Source organism: Polyodon spathula, chromosome 3 (assembly GCF_017654505.1).
Source record: "Polyodon spathula isolate WHYD16114869_AA chromosome 3, ASM1765450v1, whole genome shotgun sequence".
Lineage (NCBI taxonomy): Eukaryota > Metazoa > Chordata > Actinopteri > Acipenseriformes > Polyodontidae > Polyodon > Polyodon spathula.
Window position 1 is genome coordinate 82,968,478 of NC_054536.1, and position 24,419 is coordinate 82,992,896.

General features: G+C 39.8%; 1 protein-coding gene across 2 annotated transcripts in view; it reads right to left on the bottom strand.

Moving 5' to 3' along the window:
• The window catches only part of LOC121313507 (CDK5 and ABL1 enzyme substrate 1-like), a 38,899-nt gene extending 14,480 nt beyond the window's left edge, over positions 1–24,419 (bottom strand). Inside the window, exons 1-4 of one of the 2 annotated variants that reach the window (XM_041246146.1) lie at positions 23,758–24,419; positions 5,017–5,088; positions 4,071–4,163; positions 1,547–1,624 (exon numbers count right to left, since the gene is read on the bottom strand). In XM_041246146.1, coding sequence (XP_041102080.1) covers positions 1,547–1,624; positions 4,071–4,163; positions 5,017–5,088; positions 23,758–24,323 — 809 coding nt within the window. In that variant the 5' untranslated portion in view covers positions 24,324–24,419. The remainder of the gene's footprint in view (positions 1–1,546; positions 1,625–4,070; positions 4,164–5,016; positions 5,089–23,757) is intronic. The other variant, XM_041246147.1, reaches the window with a different exon arrangement.

A 24,419-nucleotide genomic window follows, 5' to 3' on the forward strand; every position in this document is an offset into this window, starting at 1 on the left:
TTCTACAAAAGGATGTAATTGTATACCAAGTTAAAACAGTTCAACATTTAGTCACCAGCAGCACTGCATGACCACTAAATGTTAACTAAAAAGGGGAATAAATATCAGCCACTTTTTATAGGTTATCAGGTTTATACAAAGGCCATATTACATCTTTAGGGTTAATGTGGCCACGTAATTATGCCTTGCTTCCACTATGTGGATCGTTACAACTACAAATAATACCTTTCAGGTGTTGAAGCAACTCCTCAGCATGTCTACCCTCCGGAACATTTCTGTCAGTATTATTCTCCCAGAGATCAAACAACCTCTATTTTGTCTTCATTTAGATCTGCACTGCTTCAATAGTAAACTCTCAGTTTTTACAGCTCATGAACCAAGTGGTCACTTATAGCATGCAGAAAGGGGAACAAAGTTTGTTTTGTTAGCTGCTATGTTTTTTAGTGTTAAATAGTTAACCATTTTCAGCGCCTAGTCTTTTTCTCTTACTGGGAAAAAACTAAAATCACTCCCCCAGTGAAGAAACACAATTGTATACTCAAGTTTTCCCACAGCTGCAGATGTAAGAGAATCCCCTTATCTGGAAATCTGTCAAAGTGCCGGTCCTATTTTCTCACAGCCCTTATGGCACAGAGTGGAGGAATTGCTCTGATTGTGTCTATTGAACACTGAATATCCTCAATGAACTACAAGAACAGCAGGAAATTGATTTCCAAAGAGAGGAAGACCATTGAGACTGGACTGACTTGCATTCAAGTGTCTCTGAACACTGATGAACGCAGGTACAATCAATCTCAGTACACATAACTGTCAGTACCTGATGGCAGCAATCTAAAGGTCCAGCCTCACTTCAGATTTCACCAAACCACTTATAAAAAAAAAAAATACTGTAGAATAATAAAAAAAAACTAAATACATTTTCTAGTTTAAAAACACATTTTGCCATCGCCTAGAGAAAATAAATTTAAAAGTTGCATATTTTACATCATTTGAAATACAGTATAGGCAAAATTCACATACTAGGTTTTGTCAGATAAATTTGCCAATAGCGGCCCGTGAGGAGGACAGGACCGTACGCTATCTTGGCTAAGCCACTGTGAGGTGAAGTTCTGGAGACCCTGGAAACAAAATGTGCTGTGACCTTAATTAACCAATTTAATAAAATAGCTCACTTGCAGTGTGAAAGAAGCATTTTTTTTTTTAAAAGCGCAGTAAAGCCTTGCAAAAGCAGAAAAAAACACTGGCAAGTATGGTAAAGCACTCAGGTGTATGGCAGAGAATAGAACAATAGCATAGTACATGCACAGCAAACACATGGCAAACTGCAAAACTACTGCGCAAATTTACCACAGTAAACATCTCTAAGGGATATGGCTTTCTTGCATAGCTGCGTACTGAAAGTATTTTTGAGCATTCACTAGTTATGCCTTTTTTTCACCAAAGCATATGTACAAAACAAAAACCAGAATGCTGAACCATATAGCTATTTAAAAATATCATAATATTAATAATAATAATAATAATAATATGCTTTGAATATACATACCCTTCACGGCTACAATCTCGATAGGGCAGCACTGAAAATACACTACAGATGGATCTTCTGCCACTGATAAGGACTATCCTATAAAAAAAATAAAACAAAAACAAACTAACCTACATAAAGTAAAAATAAAAAAGTTTTACCATAGTAAAAAATAATGCTTACATGTCTGATTAAAAAAAATACATATTAGCATTATAAATATAATTGCTATGTTGTATACAGTAGTACATCATAGACATTAAGATAAGGGTATTGAAGAGTCTTTCTACTCATATTCCAAGCAGCAATTGTACAACACAACCCTTACAGAAAAGGAGGCAGCCCACACCTCTGTAGATGATGCCCACAAAGGTTGTCATTTGCATCAAATAACTATTCAGATGCACAAAATAAAGCCACCATCATTGTGCCACTTCACTGACTTGACTGGGTATGTCCTGGGCATCTTTTGACAGCTGCCTTCTTGCACCAACTGCTCCGTAGGGTCTCTTACGAGCCATCAACCCCGACACTGTTTGCATGACAATATTTTATTCTCAAGATCTTATACTCAAATTAGTGACTTTGGGGTCCCTTTCTCTGTTCAAAAAGCAAAGCCCTGTCAACGTTTAGCATTTTAGATTAATTAAACACAAAAACAAGGATTGCTTTTCTGCGGTTTCTGATTCTCTGTTTAAATCAGCAATACAATCTGAAGAAGTGTTTGAACAGTATACTGTACTCTGCAATGAGGGCAGAGGGCTGCACACAGCAGTTCACCACAGACACAAGCACACACCAATATTAATCAATAATGACTTCTCTGGGCATTAATATATAATGAGCAGAGAATGAGAAAGGGTGGCAATCTGTGAATGGATGATATCTTCACCCTTTTCAGGCTCAGCACATAGGAATTAGACAGTAATGGTGTCCTGCGACAGGATTTACTCATTGTTTTGGTATGGGAATCTGGCATTTAGTGGGAGTTGTCTAAAACAACATCATTTACTGTTATTGTGACAAAACATTTCCAATAATCCTGAAGAAAATGATGGATTCTACGCAATTCTCATGTATGACTCAATACATTTGATGTACTTGTGGCTTCCACCCCCGTCTCTGAATACTTGGGTGTTGTGGTTACCAATGAATCCACATCATGGCTATTGGCTGGTTATACTATTTATATTCAGTTTTAACATGAATTATTTCATAGCACTGGCATTTTAGAGAGGTTATCCATGGATTTTAGAACAGGTCAAGGGTCACAAGACAAAAACATTTTCATATTAGGGGTGGGTTAGAGTACTCGAGTACTCTAAATAATTATAATTACTTGAGCACTAATTTATTGCTTGAGTACTCGAAAAAATTAAAATAATATCTCTTTATGAATGTAAGCTTAATTTATTGTAGAGACCCGGTCAGTTCAGGTTGGCAGACTTTTGTTTCATCTGGTCCTGCGCATTCACGTTATCTGATTGTTCCAGGGTGGGACCATACCACTAGTTTCGATAGTGTGGGTGTGTGTGTGAGAGGCGCTGTTGGGTGTTGACCATGTCATTTAGACATCCTTGCTCTGTATTGTATTACATTTTTAAGTAGTGCTTTATATGTGGTAAGTTAGAAAATAAACCCTTTTATGTTTAATTGTTCATTGAAATACAGCATTCCGGTTGTGCAGATGTTTGATATGTCGTCATATTGACTGCCCGTGGCGGTTCTAGTGTTAATGTGGTAATTTTTGTGGAATAATATTGTCTGGCATAAGGTTTGAGTACTCAAAATTTAACAATCCAGCACTCGAGCACTAAATTACTCACCCCTATTTCATATCCTGTAAAACAGTTAAGTGATTACAGATCATCCAGCACAGTAAAATCTGGCTCTGCTCATGGATGAGCACCTCATTATATGCTGTATGGTGGCTTAACTTTGTGCTAATGTCAGCCCAGCAGAGAACCTAATGATGGAGTGGTGGACATGTTCTGTGGTTTAAACTAAAGACGATCATTACATAAAACAGCAGGACGTGAGAGTATTGTATTTTGGGAAGTCTACAGAAAAATTGATTAAAATGTCAAAGAGAAGGGGTCCTCAATAAATCACTCCTGTCTGAAATACTTAGTGCAGTCCGATGATGCACATAAAACAATTATCAATGATTATTTCAAATCTCAGAGGTTGTGAATGTGTACAGGAAAACAGCATACATGTAGCAGAAAACAGTGTAAGTATACCTTTACCTGGCACTGGATAATTCCACAAAATGCGGATCAAACAAACCTGAGTGAATTGCGTTTTCCTGTATGATTTAGTTGTTTGGTAAGCCTTTGTGTGAGTGTTTTTCAGCTTTCATAAAAATTAGTTTATTACAAATTGGAGCAAACACTTTGCAAACCTAAGCCTGTGTGATCTAGGTAGAAGTCTCACCAGGCTGTATTTAAACATTATTCATCATCAAAGAGAACAAAAGACTATACAAGCCCAAAACTTGTAATGTGCATATTAAATAAATACTGTTCCACATTGTTTTCTGTACCTGCCATTCCTGGTGTCGTGCTGCCTCATGTTCTTAATAAAGTGAACCTTCTTAAAGCTCTTTGGTCTGGGTGAACCTGATAGAGTGCGGCACCTAAAAGCAAACAAACATCATAAAAAAAAACATACAATCCTGGGTACTGGCCCCGATTCAAATGTGGCCTCCAGCATGTCTTAACAAAAAGACAGGCAGGAAAAACCAGACCAGGGCATCACAAGCTGACTGATTTCAGTTACAGATAGAGAATGTCGTAACATGCTGCTCGATGCAAGTACGTCATATGATCATCAGTGATTGCTCAGTTTTACTAACAACCTCAATGGCCTCTTTACTCAGAGTCTTACAGCAGATTCTAGTGACTTAGCACCTCAGCAGGAGGCCAGCCTTGCAATGCTTTGAGCTCACTGGGCACCTGGCCAGTAGGGGTCACTGTAACGGGGTGAAGAGAAACATTCCTAGGGTGCAAGCGCAAATGTAACACTCCCAGCCAACAATCTGCAACTTCTCAGTGACAGGACATGAACCTGTGCACCCCTGACTGTATAACTTACCCTGCACACCATGAGGCACTCACAGGCCCTTAATTACCAATTTCTAAACAATGCCAGACCTAAACATTGTCATTTGAACTGTGTATATTAATCCAGCAGGTGCTTCCTCCACAGGGTAACACCACCCCCCCCCCCCCCTTTATGAATAAAAAAAAATAAAAAATTTGAAGAAAGTGCTGGAGCAGGCTTATGAGTTACAGACCAGCAGAATTAACATCCTGTCACTATTTAGGACAGTATGATAGATCCCCTGATTTTAAACTAGAGCAAGAACCTGTCTAGTCCATTTTACAACCCAGGTCGTTTTGTGTACTGCATATGTTTCAGACAGATAAATAAATATACTAGCTTTAAAAATTGGACTTCCTCAGCTGCTTTGTGCGGTGAAGGATTACCTGCGCAGAGGAGCATTTTCCTCGATGTCTTCCAGAGTCTCCAGAGAGGAGCGCTGGGAGATAAGTCTTCGCCTGGAGACAGAGTAGACCGGAAGAGTGTTAGCAATGAAGACTATGAAACAATGCGAAAACAAGACAAATACCTCAATCCAGAAAAAAAACCCACGTTACTGCTACTAGTTACTGATACCACAACATATACAGTAGTCCAGTCAATCCGAAGTTCGAGCGCATAATACAATCAAGACACTTGCCAGTAGCACTAGTTTGCTAAACAATGGAACTGAATACAAGGGAACAGAACATTTCCTAGGATAACATTACACATGGCTTAAGAGTCTGCTAGTGCTTTGGCTTTAGCATGTATACTGTCCTTTATGTAAGCATTAAAAAAAAAAAAGGGATTAGGAATCCCTCAAACTCCATGTATCAACTGCTACCTACCAGGATCCAGAGCATCGATAATCTTTGTACTGAAGACAGCAAAACATAATTAAGGTTTAACTTTCCTGTAGCTTGTAAAACAGGCCTCACGTCTGACTTGCTGTTTCTTTGGACAATGAGATACAGAAGGCTAGAGAGCAGTGTTGACTTTGAAGTTTTGCTCCTCGATTGGGCTACCAGAGTCAAACTCAATCAGCTACTTGAAAAGCCAAGTTCCAAATGTGTACTTTACGCACAAATAAAAATAAATAAATAAATAAATAAGCAATAAAAAGGGTGTACTATTTTACCACGCATCTGTCACAGTGTGCACTAAGTGATGGCACTGTACTTTTATTCACCTAACAAGAGACAAGAAAAATACAGTTTGTTTGTAAGCCCAGAAATAAATGTAAAAATATAGTATTCAAAGCATATGTGACTCTGTGAAGGTGTACACCAGCCCCAGTGCATATTTTGTTTACCTGTTATTTGCGTTGTATTATTATTATTATTTAAATGTATGGTCGGCAGGGAAGAGTTAATTGTCTTCTCTGCCAAATCACTTCACATGTAGAATGTGCCTGAGCCTGATTGAATGATTGACAAGCAATCAAGCTCACGCACAGCTGTATAAAAGAGGCAGGAACCCCTCAAATCGAGGTTGGGTTTTGTTCAGAGGAGAAATGCAAGTTAAAGATATACAAAGATAACACCAATTGCTACTTGTGCTGGCTTTACACCAGCATGATACTTCTTCACTGTGTTTGTCTGTTTGTTTTTGCCATCAAGCCTTTTGTGTTTGGTTGTTTTGTACAAATTAGATTTATTATTAAATATGCCCATAAAAACTTCACCTCAAAGTACTGTGTTTGTCTCTTCCTTGTCTGACGTCATGACAGACTCAATTAATTCTGCGTTTGTTACAGATTAAAGTCAACAAATACACAATCAAAAAGAGACCATGGGATTCACAGGAAGATCCATTGGAATGGTTTCAATGAAATCCAGTTTATGTGATTTAATTGACAAGACATCCTAAGCACAACTGACTCAAGTCATCTTTTAAGTTTCAGTAATCCTTTAGTACTTGCATCCTCTACAAATAAAGGGGTATCACTGTGTCAGTGCCATGTTTAGCAAACATACAGGAACCTCCATTATATCCCTTCCATTCTGATCCTGCCTGCTATATTGTAGCATTGTACTAGAAGTTAAATAATACAGCTTCAATAAACCACATCTCAAACACGTCTCTGAATGTTTGTTGAGCTGCATTGCACAGATTCACTGGTACAAATCTGCAAAGCTAAATGTTACACAGACAAAAATAAAAAGTCAAAAGACATGGCACTCACAGCCTCTTGCCATAGCAACACAAAATTGAGACTCTATTGAGTTTTTGCAGCTTCCTGCCACTCCCTTCCAGCCCTGATGCCAGTAACATTAAACACCATTTCAGTTAATCAGCACAAACTGTCCTCGCCAGCAAACTCACCATGGAAAGCCAGGGAAGAGCATGGCAAACATACCATGACATCCAGAAACGTCTACAAAAAACTGTTTAGGTAATATTAAACAGAGCGCATTGACCGGGTTAAACCTTTTGGGCTTAACATTTGTTCCCATGTTCACTTTCTTGCTGTGCAAGAGAATAAGAGGAGCACAAAGTGTTGTTTGTAGTCTTTCCACAAAAAGGAAAGAAAAATAGCTATTGATGCAAATTCACGTTTATAATAGTAAGCGAGGTGGTCTAAAACTGTTCCAGAACATGCCTACGATTGCATCACATCACTATAGAGATTTCACAAACTAAAAGATTATGGATGGTTTACAAATTCAGTAAACATAAAAGTGGTGTTTTACTGGAGCCCTACTAAATAAAGACCCTGTTAAGAGTTACCTGTTAGTCTAGAGGTGCAAAAACTCAACAATCTCCATACAGTATTAGCTGGATCCCTGCACTGCAAGGGTTAAGAGCATTTGTGCTAATTCAGCAGCCAGTGCTTTATCACAGGAAAGCAAACTGTGTCAAAAGAAATTCTGGCTGAAGAAGCTGCTGAAAGGGAAAGCGGTCTATGTCACATAGTTGGCAGCTCATACAGTACATGACACATTACCTGCTTCCTAACCCAAACACCAGTGCTGGATGAGTTTGTGTGGAACTTGCACTTATTGTAGGTAGCACCAAGTACAGTACCACAATTTTTAACTCAAACTTTTTTTTCATAATATCTATTTTTACATAGCGCCTTTCATAGTGGACCACCATCACAAAGCGCTTTACAGAGGTAGGCTGTGAACTGTATAAGAAAAGCACTGTACCTTTTAAAACCACACACATGAAATGCAAATTCTGAATTTAATCAGCTACATTAAGCATATCTGGTGAAAGTGTGCCTTTCTAGTGAAATATTTTTTTGATGGGAAAAAAAAAAACATACAAAAAATTACAAACCCCCAGAGAACCTCAATAGTTTCTTGCTAGCCGTGAAGCACTGAAAGTTTTATTTGACTTTCAGAAAATAAAATGGCACAAACTGTAGCAAACGCTTAGCCAATCTCAGTTGGTTTAAATGAGTCATGTGGTCTCAACTTCAGTGAATATTACTTGGCATCACCAGACCACCATGCCATTCTGCAATCTCTCGTTAGGCCCATACCTGGACGGAAGGTGTTAATTATGTCCAGACCAACATGTGGTCAAAGAGCTACTGCATAAGTGGAAGCTCTCATGTGCCGGTCAGCAAAGTATCTGACTATTTCATTGTATTCTGTCCCACTGTCCCAACCTACATACACCCAAAATGTTAGCTCCCCCTCACTTACTGACTCGGGAGTTCCATTACTACCTTATAACACACCACAGAAAGGCCATTATCCCCTAAATAGTGTACTGTTACTGTAAATTCAGGTATTATAAATCTCACTATGGGACCATGGGCAACTCTCAGAGCCACACTGTGGATCTTCTCTTTTGCCAGCTGTACTACTACTATTAATTATAATAATAATATCTTTATTTTTATATAGCGCCTTTCATAGTGGACCACCATCACAAAGTGCTTTACAGAGGTAGGCTGTGAACTGTGCATTATATGCAGAGTCACTTACAACAGGACATTGATTTAACATCTCAACCTCAAGATGGAGCACAAAGAGGTTAAGTGACTTGCTCAGGGTCACACAATGTCAGTCAATGTTAGAGGTGGGATTTGAACCAGTGACCTTCTGGTTACAAGCCCTGGACTTTAACCACCAGATCACACTGCCTCCTACAGTATATGCACAGGCTAAAGCTTACTGGAAACATGATACTACATGTCAGCTTGCCAATTCTGAAGTAGGTCTAATATCTAAACCAATTAAAAATGATGAATAACAGAACACAAAACCAGAATTGTCTTCCAGCACTCCACCAAATACCAATGACTCTGCTGTGGGAATCGTCTCCTGGCTCCAGTGTATTAGCTTTACAGTAACTAATGCTTCCTTACTTTCTTACTTCTACTCCAAATGGTTTCTGGTGACCTTTGCTTGTATTTAAAACAGGCTAAGTAAACAACACATTCTCAACTGATTTCTATCACAAAGTTCAACATAAAAGTTTTAATAGAAGTTTTAACTGTGGAATCCAGCAGTATTAACTGTCACAGTAGTGAGGTAGAGCGAAAATACAGTGCAGCACAACTGAATATTTTACAAGAAAAATGATGAGCACACTGCTTAAGGTTGGTGCTGTAATAAACTTAATTAACATTAACTACATGAAACGAAGCTCCACACTCTGCATAGTTTAACAGAATATTAATATGAATGTGCAGCATAATTATTTTCACTAATTAGGTTTTCGTTGATAATACCAGGATTCCTCAGTGAACAACATGCTAAAAGAGTACAGTACAGTAAGTATCTTCAAATTCCGTTCCTTAACGTGTCTCTTATTTTGCATGCTGCTTGCAATCATTCAGAGTGGTGTTGTGCTCTGTTGTTCCAGTGCTGAGTTATGAACATTTTTCTTTAAATCTGCTTTTTACTTGGCCTCTGCTTGTTTTAAGTCTGTCTGGAAAATCCATAGTACTGGCACTAAACAGCCCTCTCATTTCATCCAAACCATTTAACAAAATAACCATTCAACACTGCCAGGCCCATCAAATAATGACCAACAGAGCCCAGAACCACTTGAATGCAAAGATCATAGAAAAAAAAGCACTTCGCAGGGCTTGATTTTGAATTTTTTGAATGGCAATAAAAAGACACTTTTGCATGTAAAAAACACTATACATATTTTACTGCATCATCATTCACACTGGTGTTGCTTTAAAATAAGATGCTTTCAAAAGGCCCAACAGCTGTTCATCACTGTCAGACAGAGCTCTCTCCATTGCTTTTGCCCGACGTGAGGTTTCTACTTCGCGGTTCTTTCAAAGCTTATTGTGTGTACTGCCATGTCTCAATAATGTAGACATTTTGTAACAACGGCTAGTAAACTTTACAGTTGCATAGGGACTGCAGACTGAACAGCTAATTTCACCGTTGCTAAACTCCAGACATGGGTAAATCTTAATTCATCTTTTTTTGCTGTTCCCTTCACTGCTATCATTTTTGTATTGTACATTCGGCACTGTTTTCATTTAACGGCTTGGGGAAACTTTTTTTTTGCCTGCAGCATAAGAAAAAGGTGCTTTTCTTTTTAACCAGCACTCCACTTTAAGCTAAAGTCGCCGCTTGCAAAACAACACTAACATAGATTTAATATCGTCTTATTTTTTTTCAAAACTGTTTACTTCCTGCAGTCCCCCAAGTTACTATAATGCTTAAAGATGGTGGCTGAGAATTACGTACGAGAGAACAAAGTCTCGCTGCGTTTAAAATATCCAGCACCACTTTCATTTGTTTATTTATTTACTTATTTTATCCAGAATTACTCAGAATGCAGCTCATAGTGCTTTTGTCCCTGACACCCACTTCCTTAGAGATTGTAGTAGCGTTTTAAATTAGGCATTCTAAATTTTTTGTGAAAATACAGTAGCTTTGAGTCTTAAAATATCTTGGAAAATGCACGATTCCCGTGCTGAAATTCAAGCCCTGATTTTGAACAATACATTTGAAATTACTTTAATTATCAGAAACTCTTGGATTCTAATCAACAGTTTTGTTTGTTTAGTTTCTGATAAACTGTCCAATACTGATTTTGTGGAGACCTTTAAAAACCCAGAATAAAACTTTTAGATTTGAAATTCACGGTTTATCTGTGTTGCAACTGTGCTAAAATTGTACTACTCCTTAATGAAACAAAGAAGCTAATATGAAAAGCAGCTCCTGTCCTCCCCTACACACACAATAGCACACGAGGCCTGACATCTTGTAGTTGTTGCCCTTTTCAATAAGCAATGAGCGTTTACAATAAGAAAAAGATAATGACTTTTTACAAACCAAAAGTTGTCTGCCGGCATTTGCCTGAGATATCAAATATCATTTGAAACAATAATCTCTGCAGGACATTGAACTGCTTCAAGACTCTCATGGGAGCTAATAAAGAAAAGTTGGTTCAGATGGAAAATTCCTGTTTAAAGCTTTTTAGCTACCCAAGTCAACATTTTTTTATTCACTGCTTTAATCCAATTTATACAAAGAAAGCTGTAGTAAGTGTTACTGTGTTTTTTGTTCTGAAGAGGGAATAGCAAAGATATTGATTACTATTAAACTTAACCCTTTCCTATGGGTTTGTTCAAATTACAAAAATTCACAATCACTGCAGTGTTAAAAGCCACCGCCGAGGGTTTCTCTGTCAACTGCAGCTGTGACAACATGTGGATCTGCAGTCTTTTTTCAACCATTCGTATTTGCGGTGGAGAAATCTGAGTTGTCAGCACACTGCCAGCAAGTCAAATTTTGTATACCAAGATATTTAGTGAGAAAGTAGTCTGAGTGAAGTTACCCAGCAAACAAACTCCCCATTTCCAGTTGTACTGACTTCCTACAAAAAATAGAACATTTAGTCTTGCTCATTTCACACTCAAAATCGAAACTTGTCCATCTGCCATCCCCCTAACATCATGATCCCATGTTAACCCTCTCTACAATACCAGTCACACCGCTTTAAAATAATGCCCCAAGGCTTTACAATATGGTGAGTGTAGGAAACCAATAAGATAACCAAGTTCTCAATTTCAGTCCAGGATTTGTCCAATGAAGTACTAAATTATTTAACTGATCCTTCTACTGTATGGGTCAATTAAGTCATTTAGGATTGTGTTGGGTAAAGGATCAAGGTATTTGTAAAGCAATTCCAGATATTTTATGGATTATAGGAGCTACACAAAACACAATTCCACTCCAAATGAACTCTACATTATTGAATACTGATTACCACCATTTTTCTTTACCCTCCCAGTCTATTTTGGTGCATCAAGTGTGTAAAGCAATCTTGCTCGGACAATATTCACGTCCCCAGACAACATTGTCTGTGTGGTGCTAGCAGTACTGAGTTGAACAGTTGGGTGCACTGCTGCACTGGGAGGCAAAACCACATCCTGAAGAGGAATCCCACTCTGTACAGGAGCATTCTTCAATCCTGGTCTGGGACTGTTTCAAGGGCGTAAAGGTTTATTTCAAATCTGCACTGGTTTCCAGTCCACTTAAAATAGCACAAAATACCCACAGAAACTCTAGACAACCTGTAGATAATTAACAGCGCAGTCTGCTCAGTGAGCTCACCACGTACTAAAAGGAAATAAATAGGAATGTTTTCTAAAAGAAGACTGATCTTTAAAACCCTTAAGGAGTGCACATCACTTGATCAAACTCAGATGCTGAATGGATGCCTCCGACAGCTCCATAAAAAAACATAAAATTTTTTTTGTGGTTCTACGTGATGAAGTATGCCAGATTTCGGCCTTACTCTAAAAGAAAAATCAGTTCATTAGCATTTTCCTTAAATCATTCCTGATGTGATCCTCAAAATGCTTCAATAAAAGACCGCTGCCATTTCTAGAGCTTGCAGACACTTTTCTATTATGCTACAGTACATGCTAAATAATAATGGTTATCGCTGTTTTCCTACATATTCTGCTCTCTGGTTATAGGTGTAATTATTCAAGCATGATTAATAATGCAGCATGCAGGGGGGTATTTGTGCTTCAAGCAAGAAAACAAGCCTACACAATTTAATCTGAAATAACAACTCGATGGTCGGAAACTCTCTCAGCGGAGGGGAATGGGAGCTGTAGTAAGCAAACAGCACGTGCTGTTTATTTGGGCATGCTAATTTATTTATTTACAGATGTTTCAAGAGAATAGTTTCCGTGGTGGTTTTCAAAACCACATGATGCAACAACACACTCGCCCCAACAGAGCATACTGTACAATTTTTCTTTCAGTCAGGTCGAACAAAAAAAATCAAACACAATAATGCAAGTGTCTAAAACTCTCTCAGCTCACATTTCATTCCTGTAACCCAACAAAGGGACCCTTTATTTGTCTTCTTGTCCAACAGTTAAGTGCAAATAACTTTCCTTTCATCCAGGAACTTATTTTTGTGGTTAGTTTTAAAAATACAGTACAGCTAAAATCAATTACTCCCTGCCTTTGCAAAGGACTTGCCCCTAGCCAACTCCCTTAGCTCTGCACAGCGAATTTAGGTTAATTATACAACTTAATGCTAGATAATTGTTGATAACTACAGTACACATGGATACCACCTACAGTTAATCCTGGTTAAACTACTCACCACATACTGTTTTTAATGCCCAGTGTTGCTTTTTGGATTTTAATACTGGATTGGATAGGAGTATACAGGTAAAAGTACAGTATGTGTTTATACATGTTTAAAGAAATTAAACGCATCCATTTATAATGACTGCACGCAGCTTCACACACCCCAGAACTGTAAGACTCAATGTTTACCATGCCTTAAAATGTTTTTTTTTTTTTTAATACGGTATTTTTTTATACATGAACAGTATTAACAGACTCTTTCTTTGCAGAGGGCGTGGTGGATATTGAGTTGTTAGAGGACAACGGCAGACTCCAATTTTACACACATGCAACAACTTAAACTTTTTGAAGTTTTAAAAGGCACCATAAAAAACATACACGAACAGTTGTTGCCTTATCTCAGTGGCAGGGGCACTAAATTCATACCCACATTTATCTAACAAACTAGAAAGAAGTAAACATGCAAGTGTCACAAATGCAAAATTTGCAATTCTCATTTGTTTTGAGAACTGTTGCTACAAATGCACCTGGTAGTTTTAATCTATAATTTGAGGTACTAAAATTCACAGCCAGTCTGTAAGACTGCTGTGATGGGCTGAAGGGGGTCCGATCTGTAATTAAGCCTCCTGACAATAGAGGGCGCTGACCCAGCTGAGGGTTTCCCTTACCAGGATGAGCTGGACGGTGATATCTATCTCCATCACGAGTGCGCAGGTCTCCACTACTCCATTTGGCTAGTATTAGGAACATCTGATAGCTAGGTCGTTTGGTGTTCGGTGGAATGCAGGGGCGTACAAAAGGGAGTGTGCTGTCTCGCCACTCTCAGTTTCTGGGGCGAGAAGCCGGAGACAGAACTGCTACAGTGAGGGGCATGACAGGTGCTGTTTTCACATCTTCTTGTTTCCCTTATAAACAGACCATGACTGAAGGAGACAGAGTGCTGAGAAGCACAGGGGTCTGGGATCCTTCCTACAGCACGAGATTGTTTGGCGACACGGCTCGTTTATTATTTTATTTGTTTGGATTAGCACACCACCACCTGCCTTCACATTGCCAGTATTGTACATAATTGTTTATAGTTGCAATTCTCAAAATACTGTATTGGACTTGAGTTTGATGCCTGCACCACCCCCTCTGGCCCTTGGCCATTTGCAACTGTATTTATATTGAGGGCAACACAGTTAATTGTTTTGGTGCAAGTATTGCTTATGTTAATGAATTAATTTGAAACTGTAGTAATATAGTGCTATTTTGATAATTTGTTCATATATTTTCATGTAACACAGTGCACACTTTAACACTGCTGACTTATTTTAGGCATATTACTTTTTCTACTTAAACTTTTACAAAGGCTTATTTAGGGAGTTGGCATTTCCGTTGACATAAGACGAAAGGAAACCTTTTTGCACGTGGAAACTCTTGGCAACTGGGTGGCTGAAACAGCAGTACTGATGTATATGGGTTCTCACCACAGCATCGTTCATATTTCTAAAGAATTTATTCCTGTCCCTAATGGGAGCCATGGAAAAAATGATCCTATGTTCTCATTTTCCAGACCATAAATTGAGCAAATACTCTGCAACAAAAAGGTCAGTGTTCCATGCATGAACCCTTCCTAGATTGAACTGTGGATATTGGTCAGCAGTGGAACATCACACGCTCTCTAATCAAGAAAACAGTGACTCTATGGTCAAGCTGAAGCAATTATTTTGTGTACTGGATGCAGGGAAGCACACGTTTGACTAAAGTAGTGGTAATATAAATGTGTGGCCTATCTACTCTTACTAGGCCTTAACCAGTACTCTTTTTGACTGAACTTTGTATTTCCCTCCAAAAAAGAATGAACATCAAATTGGATAGATGTTTATTTTTCAAGAATACCTGAGATTAGTCACTTAAACTACTGCTGTACTATTGAAATCTCACAAGAATGACTTTAAGGAAAAATAACTGCTTGTACATTTTTTATAAGTGACGAGTGTAACATCATTACAGATAAAGCGAGAATAACTTGCCCCCCTCCCCCAGATAAAACTGAAAGAGTGAGTAGAGGCTACAGTGATGTGGCCCTTGCTGGCATCCCTCACACTGTGAACAAACTGGGCTGCAACAAGCTGAGTAACACTGGCTGAAAAAAATGGCCTAGTTGTTCACTTCAAGCTTTTTCTAACACACAAATTGCTATGCTCCAAAAGAAGATCCTACAGAAGTGTTTCCAAATCGTGACGGGAATGATAAGGGTTTGATTTTTAAAACAGCAGCCCAATGTCATATTCAGTGTGAACACTGTTACTCCTTTGTTCAACTCTTTGTGTTCGTAATGTTGTCTGTGTATAACTGCATTCACTAGTTATCTCACGTTAATCATCTAGGGAAGCAGCCCTAGCCTCTGAGAATTATTTTGCTTTATTTGACAGAGCTCCTGCCTTACAATGGAGAAGATATATATCTAGGTAATATAAAATGTGACAAAGCAGCTAATCAATTTTAGTATATCATGCACCACCACGAATGTATAGTTTCAATCATACGTTAACAAAAGGAAGTCATGTGAGTGCTACTGACACACTCAATGCCACCATCATTACTCTATCGGCGCTGATAACGAGCAGTCATTGAATGAAATCTATTCTTAACACAATGGAAGAATGTGTGCGAGTCTAACCAACCTGGAATGTTGCCCTGGCTTGCTTTTCTAAGTGGCTATAGTTTACGCTCTCAGGATTCTGTTATTTTGAATGATCCAAGGGTTTGAAAATGTATTATCTTTTGCGTGCTGTTTCCATCATAGTATGAAGATGGAATCTGAGAATCTCTCCTCTGGTTTTAAAGATTGTATTAGGGAATTGCTTCTCCCTTAGCCCACATTTGGATTAAGTCTGAACTTAATTTGTACACGTTGTCTGTACATTGCAATTGTATTTTATTGTTTAACAGGACCACTTGTAAATGAGGCCTTGGTCTCAATGGGTAAATTTCTTGGTTCTTAACTAGACCTTTTTACTTGTTTTCAGCTCTTAAACAGTTGCAGAGTTCAAGTTACTTATCAGATGTTATAGCTAACTTGGTCTAATTAAGCAATTAAGGGTATAGTTAAGTAATTGAGAGCTGGGTTGGAACAAAAACCAGCAGCCACAGGCAGTCCCTAGGACTGAGTTTGAGAAGCCCTGATTTACCTTGCTTGAATGTTGAAAAAAACAAACAAAACATCTCAATATTGTCTGATACAATAAAAGATTTAGCTCAACCTCACAGACAGGATACCTATATGAACAGTTTATTCTCTCTGACTGATACAGTATAGGCACACTCACATAGCAGTACAGTACTATATGTGACAAGGCTCTTGGTTATGGCACCTTCTTCTGCTCCAGAAATCAAGCCTCTAGAAATGTACAGTAAGCTGGCACAGGTTTGCAAGTTTCAAATAAAAACAGCATTACTGAAAAAAAAAAAAAAAAACAAACAAAAAAATGTTGGCTTAATAGGATCAAAGTTTATTGGTTTTCAGGTTTGTTTTTGCCCAAGTCAATAAGAAAACGCTGACAGCACCCTTTGGCAGGGTGGAGCAGACAGCAATAATACCTGTTGAACTCCTTTGTGCTCTTTAAAAAAGTCAGTGGTTTCTACAGCACAGTACAAAGCCAGACTGTTTCTGTGTGCCACAGTTCTGACCGCAAGGTCTGACCTACATAAAATAACTTGCACTGCACCAACATGAAACACAGCTAGGCAATCCAGAAGTCATTGCTGGACAGCTTTGCAGTGCAGTAAAGCAGCTCAGCAGAACCCTCCTGGGGTTCAAAGCAGTGGTGATGCGTGGGGTGGAGAAACAAAGGTCTATTTTTACTGTTCAGAGGACAAAAGCAAAACAAAAAGGGATGTGGCAAAACAGTCAGGGGAATTTATTTTGAATAGTCAAGTTGCGATTAGATGCAATGAGCTGGATAGGGAGAGAGGGAAAGAGGACAGGATGCCTGAGAGAGAGCTGGACAGGGAGACAGACAGAGATGGAAGGAGACAGAGAGAGAGAGCTGGACAAGGAGACAAGAGATGGAAAGGGAGACAGAGAGAGAGCTGGACAGGGAGCCAGAGTACTGCAAGTACCGCTACATTTTTTTCCCCCATTGGCATAAACAGGAGAGCCAATTCCAGGTAGTATGTTGATAAGTACTTACAGACTTGTACAAGATACTGTAGTAACACATGCATTACATGAGAATGTGAATTGATGTGAAGGCCCAAACAAGAACAGCAAAACCATATGCAATATGTATAGCACATTCTTAGCAAGAAACATACTTAAAAAAAGAGGCCTGGGAAAATAAACGTGTCGATGACATATTCACTTTACTTACATTCCAGTGAAAAATAAATGATTAATTCACCACCCCGAATAACAAACATAAAACTATCCACAAACAAGAATGTTCAACTTGTGGTGGCAGTGTAGTTCTCCGAACCACAGCCCAGGGAGACTGAAATCAGCAAAGAGTCCTTCTACAGTATCATTTCATACCATTGTTACTGTCACAGAGGGTACACCCTACCCATTTTCAGCCTTAACCTGTTCAGAAGGTACCATTTAGGGCTGGCCTAGCACACTCACTTAGCCCAATGTGGCTTGGGCAGAGCCTAGTTATTTTTGTGCTGTATTTGAGTTGAGAATGGCGGATCCAGGGATTATGGTTGTATATTTTAGTTTCGTTCTTTATCTATTACTGAATACAACGGCTATACTCCCTCAGCATCCCACACCTGTTCTTTTCTCTAATCTGACTCGCTGCACGCCATGTTGTTCACTTTTCTCAAGTGTACTGACTGACCCAACATAATGACGAAAATCAATAACCCCGTCCCTGGTTTCACGGTTTGGTTCTTGCTCGATTGGACAATTAGCAAATTGAAAACCACCCGGACAGGCCCTTATCACTCGAAGGTGCCAGTGAAAAAGGGTAAATATATCGCTGGGATTTCAGTTTGTCACAACAGTACTAAACTTCACAAATCTCTGAATCTCTGTGCTTTAAGAGTCAAGGGTGACATTCAGGGAAGTTACAGTATGCAAACTATTCTTATAATGAACATTCCAAGAACATAACTTATATAACTTTATGAGAAACATCAAAGAAGCATACGGGTATGTGCAGTCAGGATTCGGTTCCCAGTGTTAGTGCCCCCTGCCAAAACAGTTCTACACCCTCCCGCATAAGAATGTCAAGGCAATCATGTGCAGGTCTTCATTTAGTTTTGCCGGGTGTCAGTCTGCCTTGATCTAGTGTGGTCAACAATCAGCCTTGTTTCAGTGCAAGTTATGTCTGCACTATCCATTTTCAGGCAGAGAAAAATGCCAAGCCTGCAAATACCGTGGCTGAAAGCCATTACCTCATCTACTACTGCACACCACTGCAGCACAAAGGGGGAACATCAGTTCTTCCAAAATCTAAACAGAAATGCAACAGACAAACAGTTTTTTTTTTCCCATACCATGCAACAAACGGGTAAAAAAAGGAAAAAAGTGCGGAAATGTTCTGTTTGGGTTTAGTTCCATCATTTCTTCTATCTATGAGACAGTGAAAGCAAAAAACTGTTGACTAGTCATACCAGTTACAATCCACTAGCCACCTATGCTGATGCTGCTTTAAAAATGTATCCAATATGTTTCCCACAAAGACAATGATGAAGCAGGCTGCACTATACCACTGTGTGTGTGATCATGAATCAGGTTTTTCAATTCATGGCACAATGGACATGAATATTAAAAGTGTCTTTCGACAGTCTGAAACTCGCTGTCTCCGTCTGTTTTACCCTGACTGAACGTCGTTTCCATAACATGAAACAATTTTCTGCTGTTTACCGACAAGGGGAATGGAAGCAATTTACAAAAAGGTGGTGGATTTAAATGAGAAAACCCATATATTAATGATGCAAGTAACAATTTTGACGTGATTTCAGGATTTCAATCAATTATTTCAATCAAATGTATGTAAGTATGTGCTGGATGGCAGGGCTCATTTCTGTATATCAATTATATTAACATATGACTTGCTAATTTACTACTTCATTAAATGGCCATATATATTTGAAATTAGTAAATTACTTAAAATTAACCTAACAAAACTTGAATTCACTTTAATTATAGATTAGTGATTTTTGGAGTAAATGTTCACTTGAAAATTGCCAGAAGGGGAGCTGCCAGTGAAAGGTGAAAGATGAAAGCAGCAGCATCTGTTTGTGAATGTGGTAATTTATTTAGCTTATCCAGCTCTGCTGGCATTACTGAGGGACAGTGTGTTCCCTTTCAAGTAAGAAATGTAACCATTACCGAATGGGTATTTACCACTTAAAGACTCAAAACCTGCACAAGATATAACAAAGCTGCTCAGCTGAGCCTTTGTGACAAAGGGTATAAAAGGGCTGTACGCACACATAATGCCATTTTTCCTTTCAAGAATTAACATGGCAGGCTAGCCTATTCAGATAAGTACTTGTTACTTTTTCTGTCATAAATTTTCACATTTACCGTGTTTTATATATATGTGATATTACAAATAATCGTATTAGTTTTACTAATCACTACGGCTGTTCCGATTAACAGATCAATTGGACCGATTAATAAACTAAAGATTTGATCGCAGATAAAGTCTCTTACAATTTACTCGTGCATTCTGGGCAGACAGAGAAATGCCTGCTACTGTTTAGGGAAGTGCTGATTTGAAGCTTGCGTTCTCTCTCCCCGGAAGTGGTAGAACACTGTGGTTTTAAGATCATATAAAAAGGTGGGCAAATAGGAGCTGGCGTTCCCATCTGAGGATGTGGAGTCAGACAGCGGTTAAGCTCTCCTTGTCGGCAGAGATTCTGACATTGATCAAGAGGGCCACTGCAGCCCTGGTATACAGAAGGGGTGAGGTAAGGTAGTCAGTCTTCGATGATGAGCCTGCTACCTGTCCCGTGAAAAGCAGTCGTCCTGGGGTAACCTGGTTACAGCTCCTGTTGTTTCCCGGTCTATGGACACCTTATATAGGGTGCACAATGTACAGAGGCTGGGCCTGGCCAGTTTCCGCCAGTGGAGGCTTCTATTGCTGCATTGGTACAGGCGTTTAATTTAGCGCTCCTGTCCAAGGATGCTATCTGCCCAAACAAGCAGTGTTGGGTCTCGGAGGTGAACCTTAAAGCATGCCTATTCAGCCAGTGTATTTGTTGAATGGCTGGGAAACTTTAACAGGATTCTGGTAGCCAAGCAGTCACATTTGCTGAGGTCCCTCTCTGACAACCACAGGCTGTCACCACCACAGCTGGATGAGTTACGCCTGATGAATAAGAACCTGCTATGTCTGTCTAAACTGAAACCTGGCTGCAACGATAGCCGCACGCAGGCAGCTTTGGCTTTCCCAGGCACATGTGCCTGATGGGGACAAAACGTCACTGTTGGATGCCCCTATTACACCGGACGACATGCTGCAGCGCTCTCGCCATGGTGGGAATTCACAAGGGATTTGGTGCGTTTGCATCCAAAAAAGCAACCACCCCCAGTGTGCAAACCAGTGGCAAACTGGCACCCCAGGCCACCAGGTAGCCTCAAAGACCCTATTTCCACAGGAAGCGCACAGGAAGTACCTGTGGTTCGCCTTTCAGGGAACAGCGTACCAGTTCCGGGTCTTACAGTTTGGCCTCTAGATCTCCGCGCCTTTTCAAAGTGCATGGAAGCTATACTGGCCCCATTGAGACGCAAAGGCATCAGAGTACTATTTGGTTGACTGTGCCCAGTCTCCAGCTCAGGCAGACGCTTACAGAAAACTTGTCACAGGCCACCTTCAACTGTTGGGTCTTATGGTAAATCACGTCTTCTCAGACAGCCTCCTATCTAGGAGTGCGCTCAGACTTCATGGTCAGAGTGCAGAGAATAGCCACCTGTTTAGAGCTCTTTCAGCTCAACAGAGTGCTCACGTTTTTTTTTTTTTTTTTTTTTTTTTCGGTCAAATTCTCGTTGATTCAGTTCTGGTTCCATTATTTCACTGTGCCATTTTTCTTTTTTTTTTTAAATGTAATTACTGGTACTTTGTCCAGTTCAGAAAAATAATCTTCATACCATTCTTCAACAGTTTCTCCATTAAAAAGACTACAATTTGATTCAGAGTCTGACATTTATATATTAAATGGATGGCAAAAAAAGCTGTGGAAGATGCGAAGGCTGCCCTTCGAATCTGAGATATTATGGGGCAAGTTCAGCATGGAAAAGGAGGTCTTGGTCTCAGTTCAGCTCCTCCTACATGGCACAAGGCAACCCCGGCTCAACGGAGGAAGCTGGTAGTCAATGAGGTGCAAATGCTGGAAGACAGGATCAGGTGTGTAAAGGCCGTTTCCCAGGCCAAGCAGGGAGAATGGATGAGATGGGAGAGTGTGGAACAATGCAAGATCGGCTGGCAAGACCTATGGACAATGGAACAGAGCAGGATCAGTTTCCTCATCAGATCAGCATATGATATTCTCCCATCTCCACAGAACCTAAACCTCTGGGTGGGTGAGGATCCCTCATGTCCTTTGTATTCATTACCTGCAACATTAAGGCACACTTTGACAGGATGTAAAGTGGATCTTAGCCAAGGACGGTTTACTTGGCGCCATGACCAGGTGCTGCGATGTTTGGCCTTAGCATTGGAAGACAAGTGTAACCTGACCAATAAGTTGGGCTGAGCTGAGTGGGGGATGGAGGGGGGTGATGCTGGGACGCCAGAATCACTGTTGATGGAAGTTGCCCACTTGAAGACCCCAGAGATGTCCCCTACTTAGCTCAATCCAGATGGTTGTCATGCTGATGCGATGGGGAAACCGCACTGGGTTGATCCCTGGAGCCAGCATCACAGCCGTTGTGTGCGCTGATGCGCTGGGGAGGCAAAATGAGCTGATCCCTGGAGCCAGCATTACACTTCAGCAATCAACACCAGTCAGAAGGATATCTACATCATCAGATGGAAAACAACGCAAATGGATGGAGATGCAGATGGATCACATTAGTTTACTGCAAAGCTACATCTTAGTTCGACATCTACTCTGATGTAATGAAAATCTTAAATGTAATATAATTAGGACAGGTGAGTGGTGCAGGAATTTCAATCAAAGGTGATGTGTCTGTTGAAAGGTTGTGTGTGATTAATGTAGGACTTATAAAACACAGCTAACCAATCAGAGAGCAGTATTTTTTCCAAGCAGGTTTATAGTTTAGATTAGAACCTTTACTTGTTGATTGTTTTCCTCCCACACTTAAATACAGCAGTTGCTGTTCAATGAAAATAGGCATGTCAGGTTAATCTGAAATTACAACCACTATTTCAAGACAAAGTCCAGCTACTCTACATCTAATATCATCTGAAATTTGGATTCAAAGCAGGAAACACATTGCCTGCACATAATGGATTTATTAATTGTCAGAATTTATATTGTACTACTTAAATACAGGCCTAGTTACATACATTACTGTACCATAGAACACTGACAGATCATCATGTTGTGCTTTGGTGTATAAGGCTAAGCTGCTGCACAGATATTACACACTGCAGCTGATACACATATTTGGATATTTACCGATTTAAATTTACAAACACTTGAAAACGGCTGACGAAGAAACAACTCATTTGAACCATAAGTAAATTACAAAGTGTTTGCCACTTATTAGCAGGGGAACTCTACATAATCGTAATTGATGTATGTGACATGATACACACAACATAACCGCACATTGTTGTTGCAAAGCAAAAAAAAAAAAAAAAAAAAAAAAAAAAAAAATAATTAGAATACAACTAATCATCATCAGTTACTACCTGCTATAAACAGGTCAGCCTGAGTGAATTACATCACTCCGTTCTCTGAAAACAACATCATGCACACTGGCTGCCTGTGCTGCAGCGCCGCTTTGTTCAAAATGTGTGTGTGTGTGTGTATAGCAAAATATCACTGCTGTTGTAAGTTCACACACAGGAAACTGCTGTGATTCCTTCCAGCACCCAACTATGTTTTAACAGGCAACGCTAATTATTTTGAACTGTTGTTGCTGCCTACATCGTCCAGCCAGTTATGTTTACCCATCTCGCTGCTCACGACACTGGATAGTACTTGGACAATTAAAGTATAATCCCACACAATAAAATACAATCAGTCCAAGAAGGTAATATCACCATTGTAAATCGCGCACTTTATATTATTATGGCGTATATAATTTACATGATTGTTTTCCTTTTAGAAATTCAATTGGCTCCAGTTAATGTTGCAATACCAGACCTTGCTGCACTTATTAAATCAGAAAGGGTACAAAGCACGCGCGTAAAAAAAAAAGCAAATATGTAAACAATTGCCAATATGTATATGCTATATGCAACTTCCTGATTTACCAACACCGTGATAAAAATTCTTATGGCATGTTTTTTTTTTTTTGTCAAATTAAGTGAGCATGTTGCTTTATTATTGATATGATCAAAACTGTCATAAGCAAGTTACTAGACTGTCTAAATTGCCACATGCACTGCGTCACCTAGTTCAAGATTAAACTGCCGCATGCAAAACAGTACATGGCATTATACCGTACTGTAATTAAGAAAAGCTTACCGGGATCTCTGTAGCTCAAAGGCAGTGTTGCCAATCAGCCCTGGTTCCAGACAGCAGTAGTTCTGAGATGCTTGCCTGGAGAAAGTGGCAGGTAGGATTCCCTGAGTGAATGACTGAAGCCTCCCTCTCGCCACTGCTGCTACAGCAGGGTAGGGAGAGCTGAACAGAGGCTGCCCAGCACCGTGCACTCCGCTGGCAAGAACATCTCTTTCCTGGTCGGCACAGATTGGTGCTGCAAGTGGGCTCATCCCGAAGCCAGTTCGCGAATTGTACAACAGTGCCTGGTTGGCTGCAGAAACCACTTGGGCCGCTGAGGTTGCGCCAGAAGGGTAGATTCCCCTTTCTGCAGAAACCAGGCTCTGTCTAGTCCTCGCTTCAATGGCCCCATCCGAATTATCGCCCTGATTTTCGCCGTCATCCTGTACCGGCCGGCCGTCTAAAGAGATATTGGTAAGAAAAGAAAGGGCTGCTTGTCTCCTCCTGGGGTCTATGCGTTTTCTCGTGTGCTCGATGCTGGAATGCTTGATCTGCAATGTGGCTGGGCTGCTGCTGGTGGCAGCCGCCATGGTCTGCACTAACGCAATAGATTTTTCAATGGGAATGTGTTTAGTGTTTATGTATGCACTGCCTGCCTGCGGACGCTATGAAGCGCTCTCACAATA